The following is a 12,461-nucleotide window of genomic DNA, read 5'->3' on the forward strand; positions in this document are numbered from 1 at the left end:
GACGTACGACGTACGACGTACGACGTACGACGTACGACGTACGACGTGGAACAGACCCACAACAACCATGCTCAAAACGGCCTGATTCGGGTTCTCTGACCTCAGAAACGTCCAGAAAACATGTTTTTGAGATGTCGTAAATTTTGACTCATTACAATACTTTCCCCTTTCACACTATGTGTGTGCGGAAAAGTAACATATATATAGCGACCTCGTTTTTTGAATAATGATCAATTTATAAAAAAATCACGTTTTTCTCTCTATGCAATATAGTAAAAAAAGGAAAAATGTAAATTTCTTGCATATTTTGAGAATAAGCTAATTTTGTCTTATAAAAAACGTATAAATGAATTTATAACGTTTGTCGGCACTATTTCCAACGTTAATTGATACCAAATACATTGCCAAACATTAAAAGCGAAATATTCCAATCAATTTAAAGTGGTGGTAGGAATAAAAGTATGAAAAAAGCTGCTGTTTTTAATTTTAAATATCAGCAATTTTACTGAAATTTGTTTGAAGAAAAATTCTCAGCCGAACAAAAAAAAAAGATTCGAAATTTAATGGGATGCACAAAAAATGTGTCTGCAAAATGTTGACCTGCGATAGTCGCGCGTCGTCGATTACTCTGGAATGAGTAGGTTAAATGTACGTCGCATAAATTTATGAATGGTGAGCGGTTGTTGTGCGACGGAAATGAATGTTTTTGATGCCCTCTTAATTTCTAAATTCGGGTTCTTTTCAAACTGTTGTTGACTGCTGCTGTTGCTCAAACAACATGGTGCTTCTCTTCCGATATTTTTTTCTCTCCTTCTTTCATTGTCAATTTCATTTTTAGTGTCTTGCGCCCATTACGGTCGTTTTGGTAAGCTAAGTTGCATAAATGAATCTTTTTTTAATTACAGGTGTTATGTAAATTGCGAATATGCAAAATATCGTGTTTTTTTGTAATTTTTTGAACCGGATTTCTCTGTACGATTGTATTTTGACTATCTGATAAATCACTTTCACAGATGCGAGAGAGACACACTCGATGTGAAAAGTGTGAGAAAAAGAAGCAAAAAATGAAAAAGACAGGAAGTAAATCCATTACGAATACACATAATCATATTAAGCAGCTGTTCATTTTGGCGTGATGTCGCACAGGCACACTCACACACACACACACACACACACACACACACAGAGAGAGAGAGAGAGAGAGAGAGAGAGAGAGAGACACTTTGTGTGGAAGCGCGTCTCGATTTTTGTCAACCATCTGTGCAAAAATATGAAACCGTTGTCACTAAAACAATTTCACATTTTCATGGTTGTTTACACAGTTTGTGTGTGCTTTTGTTTATAACTTTTTCCCGGTTCATTTTTTTTAAATGTGTCGAATGCCCTACGATTCAAAGTGCTCAAGTGAATGTGCCGAGCACCAAAAGCCGAAAAATGAACAGAATTTAACGTATAGTATACGCACAGTACACATTATACTTTGGGGGAGATTGAAAAATCCAAACGGGTGAGATCAGATCTATAAATTAAATTTGCACCAACAAAATATTGTCGACAAATTCAAATATCTGCGGCCATGGTAAAAACCCGAATTTCGTGGCCGTTTTTGTTTACCTCTTTATCTTTTGGAAAAACAATTAATTCAGTGGAGAAGAAGAACCGACAACGCACAGAGCTTGACTGCACACGAATTTGAATCACAACAATAACCGATATTAACAACAACATCACAATCCGAAAAGTATACACAGCGTCCATCGAAGAGAAGGGCAAATATAGTATATTACACACACATTATAATTATAATGGTATATCAAGGGAATACAGTGTTTATATTTGAATACATAACTGTCTTTTCAAAATAAATGGAAAATATTGCGTCAAAATAGGGAACTCAAACATTTACCAAAAATTCCCAAATGAATATTTCGAAATCAAACGGCCGTCCCGTTTCTATAATTCGGCGTCTCAAACGAAAATTGTTTTGAAAACAATGTTAAAGATTTCACAAGCAGAAAAATAGCCAACGGCCGCTATTCAGATGACTGAGCGTAACATTTAATTATGCCAAAAACAATTGACGAATTCCATTTCCGTTTTCCGAAACGGAAACAGACAACTTTTCACAACTTTCACATCGAAAATATACTTTGATGAATTTTCATTGGGCTAAATCTAATTAGTCATATTGTAATTGTCAGCCCGAACACCGGTGGCTCAGAAAGCATCCGAAAATCAATTAAATTAAATCGTTCGTCTTAAACAAGCGTAAATATGTTTTCTATATAATGAAACAAATTGGAAATCGATTGATGAAATTTTGTGGTTTCACTTCAAAATCGAATTGAGCGTGGGGTTTTTTGGTTGGAAACTCTTTTTTCTCCATGGCCGATTGATTTGCGGTTTTTAGTTGAAGAAGTTTCTGAAGAAGTTGATGCAACTTACGTGCTTGCAATCGAATGAAAATCTGTATGCATTTGCAGAACAACAATTGAAAAATTCTGTTCTCAACGCCAACGACATCATTTGTATCGACGGCACAAACTTCACCAAATGATAATGATGTGGTGGAATGAAGAAAAAGCTACGGAGCAAATGAGATGAAGAAAGAAGCTGAAGAAAAATAAAACACGAAGTGATTTCAAAAAGAGAAAATTTTTCTACTCCTTTGTCGAATGAAGTCGAAATGCAGAGCCACTTTTCTCATAAAAATGCATATGCAAAAGAGAGCGCGCAACCATGCGAGAGTAGAGGGGGTGTAGAAAGAGACGAAATGGCCCGAAGAAATGTGTAACTTTGCATAAGTACATTTATTTGAAACGAGCGGAAACCGTAAACGAAGTGCAAAGTAAAGAAAACGCAAAAGCGTAGACAACTTTTCTCTTGTCGTCAGTGGTCGCTGCTAATACCGTTGCCATTCACTCTTGTTTGCTTATTTTTCCCTTTGATCCACTCATTCGTCGTCGTCTTTCATAGTTTTTGCATCGCATCCCCATCTTACTTGTTACCATGTCATATTTACTAGTGATTCTGTCATTTGTATGTGTTTTTTATCGCCTCTGACTATTTCTTTCTTCTATTGTTGGTGAGGTGTTATTTTTTCGCTGAATTCGAATAGCATGCCATGTCATTATGACCGGTGCCACAACTCCGACGATTCGGTTCGCATGCTTCAGTATAACTCATAATTGACATTCTCAAAATCAATGTGAGCGCGAGTGAGAGAGGAAAAGAAGAAGCGAAAACCTCACACTTTTTATCATTTCACAAAACTTTCGTGCACTCCATAAAAGTGTAATATCATTTGGTCCGTATCTTGATCGTGTCTTGTTTCGCTTCCGCAACGGTCTTTGATTTTGCCTTTCTCCCACTATTCTCTTTTCTAAAAGCGAAGAAACGCAGTGGCAAAAATGATCATCTGAATTCTGAAACTTTTTACATTGCATTCATGGTCTCATACTAATGGATTTGTTCGTTTTTTTTTTTGATAAAAAAACATTTACATAAATTACAAACGTACCGTTTGCATTCGATTTCTCACTTCGAAGGATTTACAAATTTCAAGTTCTTTTTGTTTTTTCATTTTGAAAGTTTTTCCATCGGTTTAAATTAAATTCTTCTTCTTCTTTCGTTGATTTAGATTTCAATTTGAAACAAAAAAAAACTTAAATTTTTGAATACCAAATCAATTTGGACGAATTGAAAGATTGATTATTATGAAACATAATAAATCCTTTGAAACATCGTATTGATATTAATGTCTTAAATGTCAAACATTGAGAAAGCCAATATTCAGTTGATGATTTTGTCGATTCGTGTGTGATTTGGTGACATGCTCGAAGGCATGCAAAATCAATTAGGTTTCATCATCGACGCCAAACAGCTTATTTTATTAAACGAAATGTAAGCGCATCAAACGAATTGCGTTCAATATAGTTCAAATGGCTTGTTCTATTTTCCGCTTTTCATCTCTCTCTGCTCTCTTCGATTCGTGCTCTCTCGCTATTTCATTTAATATCAGTCATGTTCATATGCGGTTATAGCAATCAAGTCACTCGGTCACACAGACACACATGCATAAGCACATTTACGCTGCCATATTAGCGCGAGCACATGACAACCAAACAATTTCATCTCATTAATAAACAATCTTATAAAACTAGTCATTTGTCTGATGAAATAAATCTAATTATTTCCACACTGAATCCATAGATTTATAGATATTGAGCACTTTAATATAGAGAACATGCAGGATACGCAATATTTCTCTCTCTCTCTCTCTACATCTACCTCTGTCTCTACCTATTTTTAAGTATAAATTATATGGTATATGATATATGGTATACAAGATGGTCTTTCAGCATGAATGTCTTTCAATCCTTGTTTAATGCTTATTTTGCTTGAACAAATTAATATTCGCCCATTATTATCAGAAAATCATGAGTTTATTCAGTCACTCAGCACAAGACACATGCACATAACCACCGACATTCAAACCAAAATATAGAGATAAACACAAAATACCGAGACATACGATGATGTTATTACGAAGGATACACGACAACTTACACAAATAATTACATAAATAATCCTTCATGTTCGAATTATTTCGGTTGTACGGTTCCCAATTTTATGTGGCCGAATTGCGTGTAATTTATGATTTTCGTCGTTGGTGTGCGCGCGTGTGTGTGTGTGGGCGTTTAAACCACTGAAATAAGTTTTGAGCTTGTGGCAATGTGTGTATGTGACATTTTGGGCTGTCTTAAATATTTGATTTGTATTTGAATAGATTGTGATGCCATTCGATCACTGAACGCGTCCATTCATTTGATCCAATCCCATCGAAAATTGTCGCAAATTCATATCAACACAAACCAAATTAATAAATGTCTGAATAGTCGCAAATTTCAAATTAAATATGTATAATATTTTTGAATGTTACATTGTTTATGAAGTTTCATTCAATTCAGCTCGAAATCATTTTGAATAAATAATCACATAGAACAATAGACTGAACAAACACGACATTCAGTTCCTAAATCAAGAAAGCACCAAAATTGTTCAGCAGATAACATAAACAACCTTTTGTATTGAGGAAATCAAAGGCGTTTACGCGCTTAACAAACACAAGGCTTAGATTATTACATGAACATATTTTGATATCATTAGCTCTTTCTCTCTTTAGGATTTCTCCAACAATTTATCATATAATTTAAGCATCAGTCACCAATTCATTTTCTGAACTCAAAAAAATGATTTTTTTTTTTCTATTTTCAGATTGTGCCAACACAACAATTATCGAAATTATCAAATTTATCGTATTTATCGATGAGTGGCAATAGTTTCATATCCATACCACCGGTGGCTCTATTAAATCTATTCCACTTGCGTGAATTGCATCTGGATAAATTGGATCGGCTGCTGAAAATTGATTCGAGGTAAGTGAAAACATTATGTTTATATTTTATTTTATATCTCCAAGCGAATTTCCATGGGAGAAAATTGGAAAATTTGTGACTTTTACACCCCCAACATATGTCAATGTCGTTCAATTTAAAATATAATTGAGTTAGATGTTGTTGTTATATTGTTCGGAGAATAATGAAACCAGACATTGTGAACACATAAAATTAAGCAGCCATATGATACCCGAACCATTTTCGATGTTGAATGCCATAGAAAAATTTAACATTCCATGGAAAGTGGTAGTGATCGTGTTCGCTAATTGATACGGTGAATAGATTGTTCGTCGATAGATACGTTGAATAACATAGCAATTGAAATTGCTTGCGATTCGAATACAAAATTGTTCGTTGCTTTGCGATACGACTCACAGTTTTGTATTGTACGTTTACATAATTTGAATTGGAATCCCACCGGTTTCAAGTATAATATGCCACAGAATCACAAAATGAAATGCAAATGGAACAACAAAGTCATTCAAGAGCTTAATCAACCAGTACATTGTGTTCAACAACAGCTAACAACTGTGATTTCAGCTCCACATGCAAAAATATGATGAAAAATTGAGTTTGATGGAATGAAAGGAGAAAATAAACGAACCAAAACGGAAAAATTCGTTCCATTAATTTTGGTTATCCAATTGTGTAGTTGTATGAGTGTCGAGTGTGCACGGTTGGTGTCCAACTTGCCAAGATAGAGTAAAGGAAGCACATCATACACATCATCACCACCACTACCACAGTGATGAATTCAAATATAAATCAAAATTGTGAAATTATGATTTTATATACTTCATCAGAAAATTCACATCAAACAATTATTCCATTGCCGGTTTTTTGAGACTCAGAACGTACGCTTACATGCAAGAAATCTTGTTCGTTCGCCTGCTCCTTCTCTTGTTCTAATTTTTAATTGTATTTCGCTTCATTATTATTATCACTGTCGTCAACTTTGCCATTGCCATATATTGCCATAATGGTATGCTGTCTTGTTCTTCATTCAACACGGCTGTTGATTTTCTGCACATGTATTTTCAATGTTTGCACACAACAATACGTCGGTTTTGCAAATTATTCATATTTTCGTAGCTAATATGGAAAAATGTGTAATTTCGTATCATATGAATGTGTTGTAGCATTTATTTGTTCATTCAAACAATATACACACGGCCAACACATTTTCCATCTTTCATTCGCTTGCATTCAATGTGCTCTTCTTCCGTAATGATAATTGCAAAAATAATAATTGTCATCATCACCATCATCGCTCTTATAATTAATAGTTGCTTTGTGTGTGTGCGTGTGCGTATTTGTGTTTGTGCAACGATCGAAATAAAAGACTTGATGTGCCAAATTGAGTTTTCAGTTGCACAAACAAAAGTTTCGCACTTTTTGTTGCCGGGTGTTAAAATTAAAAAAAAAATGCAAATGTTGAAAACAGGTATGAAAAAAGTGCATAATAATTAAAAACACCCCAACACTCCGAAAATTGTCGATAAAAATTCGTTTTGAATGTCGTTTCAACGCAAAACTTAATCATATGTGACAAAGTAATGTCAAAATGCTAACTCGTTTTTGACTTGAAACTACACTTTAATGAGTTTTACTTTGGGTAAAAATGTCAATAAAAACGGAATTTCGAGAGTAATTTTTTACACTCTTCAAACTTATATTATATACTTATTATTTTTTTGTTCATTCGCAAGATTTATTTTGTAGTCGCTTTTTGTCTTAACATCAGTGTGTGGCTGTCTCAAGTGACATGATCTTTATGCAATGTATTCAGCAGACATAAAATCCCTACTACAGTGAAATGAATATTGCACTGGTGTGCGGTTGGGTGAGGTAAGAGTATATTTAATATTTGGCCTTGCGGCGACAGATCTACCAGACATCATTTCTTCGTGGGTTCGCGTTCGAAAGAGTTGCCAGTGCACTCTCTATGCATAAACACTTGATTTTATCATATGAAATGATGTAGAATGTACAATTGTGCACACATGCACATACACACATACATATTACAATTCTGACAATTTCTTTCCGTTAAATAAACGAGTATGCAATGCAAATTTTTCGGTTAGTACATTTGTTGATTTTACAAATTTACCAAAGATATTTTACACAGAGTACTATGAAGACGATCAAATACGGTGCTGATTTCCGGAACGTTCACTAAAATTCCATTCTCTAACTCTATCATTCGTTTTTCTACACCCTCCCGCCTCCCCTCTCTCGCTCTCTCACACCTTCTCTTTGGTGTGTTTTCCCTTTCGCCGTCTAGTTCGCCCGATGTTTGCATTTGAAGTTAGATGAAAGAATTTTCACCGTGATTTCATCATATCACATTTGAAATCATATTTGCGTGCGCGTTTTCCGTATACATATATCGTGCGACAAAATTGCGAGCACGTGTGTGTATGTGCATGAGTGAAAAGTAACTTTTGTGAATAGCAGCACAAATACGAAGACATAGAAAGGCGGCAAGTTTTTTTTTCAGTTAAAAATCATTTGGCATACGGAGCATATGCTACAAAATTGTAAATATGCCAGACTTCTTCATTTTATAAATCGTAGTCATTTCGTTCTCTTTTCTCTCTCTGTGTGTGTGTCACCGCTGAAAAGCTTCTGGCGTAATTAAACTGTTTTTCGGGTGAAACGTTATTTACTGTTTATTGTATGTACTTATTTTTTTCATATCTGTGTCTTTGAGAGCGAGAGAGAGAGAGAGAGAGAAAGAAAGAGCGAATGCATTCGGTGGTAAACAAATATCCATCTTTAATTTGTCTTTGCCTTTCTAACGTTTTACCTAAACTCAACCTATTTATATAATACACATGTAACATGTTAGAAGAGCGTGTATGCATAATTATTTCCAGTTGATGTAAACTAAGAGCTTTGTTTGCGACTTTTCACAGTGAAAATCACCGAGCAAACAACGATGATAATACACGAAATGAGAAAAAAAGGAAACACACGAATTGTATACACATGCAAACAAACAAATGAACAGAGAAAAATTAATGCGAAACGATCTGGCAGCACAAAACACATTTTCGATGAAAATACAACAGAAGCGAAACATCATTAAAATAATTAATTCGTTTATTTGCACAAATTCGAATAGATTCATTTAATATTTCTGGATGTATTTCGTCGTTATTGTCGTCTTCATCTCGACAACTCTCATTCTCTCTATTTCAATGCTTTGAAACTGCATTCCGTACACACAATTCACATGTAAACACCAGAATCATGCCAAATCTTTCAAAAATTTCGGTTTTATCTTGTCTTATCTTCACTTTTATCTAAACATTCATATACACTCGATGCGGTTTATGTTATAGTCTTTTTGCTTTGCTTTGTGCTTTGATTGAACGCAAATATGAAACACAAAGATGCGGAACACTCAGGCATATATGTATACATTCCCTTTTGTATTTCAATGGGATTTACATTTGCGCCAGATGCTCGCCACCAAATTAAAAATGGATTAATTTTCACTTCGCAACGCGTTCCGCGATTAGACAAAGACTTCGCAGATGATTTGCTAGCAGTGATATCTTTTAATACATATTTGAAATTAAAGACTATTTTAACTTTTCATTTCATCTTTGTTAGAATTACGTTAAAGAACAGAGTATATACCACTTGTATTTCCCGTTATGTTTTTATAAGATTTCCTGAATCTTATGAAAGGGTGAGGGGTAAAAGTTTCAAACTAATATTTATCTATTTAAGATATAAAAAAAGATGAATAAATTGTTCTTAACTGAACTGAAAGTTTTGCGTCACTTCTTCACATATTAAATGGTCAGGATTGTCTTTTTCGAAGAAACGCGTTTTCTCCCCCCTAAAATTGTCAACTCTCGCAATTAGTTTGACTTTTCAATCGACATTTTCCAGTCCCCAGAATTTAAAGAATCTTTTGTAAAGTCCAAAATCAAAAGCAAATTTATTTCAAAATTTATTTCACCATGGAAATTGGAATCGTTTATATGGAAAATCGATGTAAGACATTTGGTTGATTTTGATTTGAAACATAATTTGGACTCAATTCCAATTGTTATTCGTTTCAATTGAACTTACGAATGCTCAGCATGAAGTGTTCAACATTCAAATGTGTTGAAAAAGCTGTTTATTGTGGCATTATTGCAATGTGTATCCTAAAAAAAACGGATCATTTATATGTTTCATATATAATAATGCTGATGTATTCGATGTTTGACTTTATTACGAAGATATTTACGTTGTTGGAAACCAATGTCATATGACATCACCCTACCCATCCCATATGCCACCAATAACGATGGAATCAAACATGTTTTGTTACATTTAGTGACACAACTTTTTCTTTGAACTGAAGAGAATCATCTACGCTTTTCATCGACTTTCGTAAAGTATTTGCAAAGAAAGTTGTTTACAACGCAATAATAGGCTTGAATTTTTGCAAAAGAGAAATAGAAGTCTTTGTTTGATCTTGCTCATCATATAATTGCACTCATCACAACGATGCGATAACTTTGAAAAAAAAATTACCTCTCCACTTTTCATGTGCAAATTATACATTGTAACATATTTTGTGTTTTTCACATTTGGCCCGTTCGGTGCTTAGTGATTCGAAACAAATTTATTTATTCGTGTTTTCTTTGTTATTATTCGCATCTGTTGGCGTTTCTGATATCTATTCTACCTCGAAATTTTTTATGCGATACACAATTAAATGAAAATATGTTGAATGTCACGATTTCAATTTGCCATAAAATCGACGAAATTTTGATTGGGAACATCGTAAACTAACTTATTGCTGTCAAAATGATGACAATATTGGGTGCGCGCTCGCATGCCGTAAAGAAAATATGCGTAACAAGAAATGCAAATGTTATGAGAATGAAAATGACTTTGGAACTTCTTCTTTCAACAGAGAGAGAGGGGAGAGAGAGAGACTGAAGTAGGACAAAGAATGAGGAAGGTGCCGAGACACTAGTGATAATGGTTGAGCATCAGCTTGATGAGCAAAATCTTGCATTTGATAATTATATTTTGATTTCGATTCGTACTAATGAGTATTACAATGCGGAACGGTGGCACGCACAAAACGAGTTGTATTTTAAATTGAATTGGAAAACAAACAAAAATCGATGGCAAGCTAAATGAGCAATCACTCGATCCAACCATGCACTGCAAGTGAATTGAATGCACAAGTATCAAGCCATTCGCCGATGAGAGCAAAAGCATCACAAGACACAACACGCAAACAGAACAAAACACATTTGTTCCGGCAAATTGTTTTTTTTTTTTGTTGCGTGGTAATGGTGAGAAAGAGCACGAAAAATTTCCACACAAACCCGTACATTTTAAATGAGAATTCAAACAATTAAATGGTGCATTTTAAAACTCATTTCTAATTTATTGTGTTTGTTTGCCATTTGTTAAGCAATTGGATCTTTGAGACCAAGTGAAGAGTTTGTGTGTGGGGGGAGGGGGGCTGAAACGCAAACTTAAGAAAACCGAAGACCGAAGATGGTGTATTTGAACAGAAATGGGCAAAACAAAGAAATGCACAACAAACGAATTGAGAAGCAACTAAGCACATTTAAAAATGCAATAGAGACAGATGTACAGTATGAGAATATGATGAAGAAAAAGGTAGAGAATGCGAGATTTGAATCAAGAACTAATTTAAAAGCAATAAGTACACACTCTCACCAGATCGAAATAAACAGTCATTTGCCCAGCAAGTTGATAGACTCTAGTGCCATTTTCTTGCACCTCTCACTCTCTCGCTCTCTCTCTCTCTCTCTCTCTCTCTCTCTCTTTGCATGGAAAATCGTACTAAAGTATGCGATTATTTCATTTCATTCAAAGTTTTTGTAAGCTCATGCACTCATTTTGTTCACTGAAATTGTTTATGCTATGTCCTTTGTTTTTGTTTTCTGTTTTTTTTTCTAGTTTTCGCTTTTGTTTTTCAACAAAAAAGAAAAATCATTGCGATTTATGTTCACTTTTTTCCGCCATATTCTTTTGACGCATAATAATAACTTGAGCTCGATAAACAATATCTTTATGTGCAATAGAAATGCATGGAAAATGTATTCAAAAAAACAGAATGGTATTGTGGCTGTTATCGACAAACTCATGAAAATGCATGCAACCCAAAGCTCTCCATTTCAAATCAGTTGAGCGTTGAATATATTGTTCTTGTTTTTGTTGAATTTTTTTTTCACTCAATTTCGACAGCTCAAATTATAATTCCAGCAAATTCTGTTGACATCACTGTAGAATCGAGCAAATTGGCAGTTTTTGTACATACAAAACTCAATTTTTGTCGGTCGCATATTTTTTGTTAGTCATGAGACTTTTTTTTAATTTCTAAAAAAAAAAAAATGAAATGAAATCACCTCAAGCGAGAAAATAAAAATTAAAATTGCCAACAATATTAAGTATAAAATTTTCATTCTTGTGGTTTTTCATAAACATAACGAATATTCTACTGAGGAAGCACCATTTTGGCAGAGAATATATAAGTCCATTCAAATCATGAATAATGGCGGTTTTGTCGATTTGATTGAATCTTTGTCTGGAGTTTGACTGTGCAATCATTTGTTTTTTCAGCTTTGCTGCATATTTTACACCTTTTTACCACTTGTATCAATGTAAATGTACATTATGAAAAGCAGATATGATATGGCCCCCACTTGGTTGGTGCCTCCAATAATTCTAAGCTGTTTACAGCAGAATTTTAAAAGGATTTTGTGTTAATTTGGTTGCATTGTTTTAACAATTCGAAACTTTTGCGTAAAAGAGAATTTTGCAAGTGTTTTGGTGTCATCGCAATGAAGATTGCTTCAAAATATGAATAATTGAATGGAACAACGACTAAAGCCAAAGCATTTTCATTCTCTCCATCTGTGTGAGATCTGGCAATAAAAAGCAAACGTAAATACACAGAAAATTGAATAAACAAGATAAATAACAAAAAAAAGAAAATATTTTAAT

General features: G+C 34.1%; 1 protein-coding gene across 3 annotated transcripts in view; it reads left to right on the forward strand.

Moving 5' to 3' along the window:
- The window catches only part of LOC116345424 (protein slit), a 312,643-nt gene that overhangs the window by 288,067 nt on the left and 12,115 nt on the right, over positions 1-12,461 (forward strand). For all 3 annotated transcript variants that reach the window (XM_031774763.1, XM_031774784.1, XM_031774773.1), the window contains one exon: positions 5,278-5,438. In XM_031774763.1, coding sequence (XP_031630623.1) covers positions 5,278-5,438 — 161 coding nt within the window. The remainder of the gene's footprint in view (positions 1-5,277; positions 5,439-12,461) is intronic.

This window comes from Contarinia nasturtii, unplaced genomic scaffold (assembly GCF_009176525.2).
Source record: "Contarinia nasturtii isolate CC-2019 unplaced genomic scaffold, AAFC_CNas_1.1 Cnas_scaffold_129, whole genome shotgun sequence".
Taxonomy (NCBI): domain Eukaryota; kingdom Metazoa; phylum Arthropoda; class Insecta; order Diptera; family Cecidomyiidae; genus Contarinia; species Contarinia nasturtii.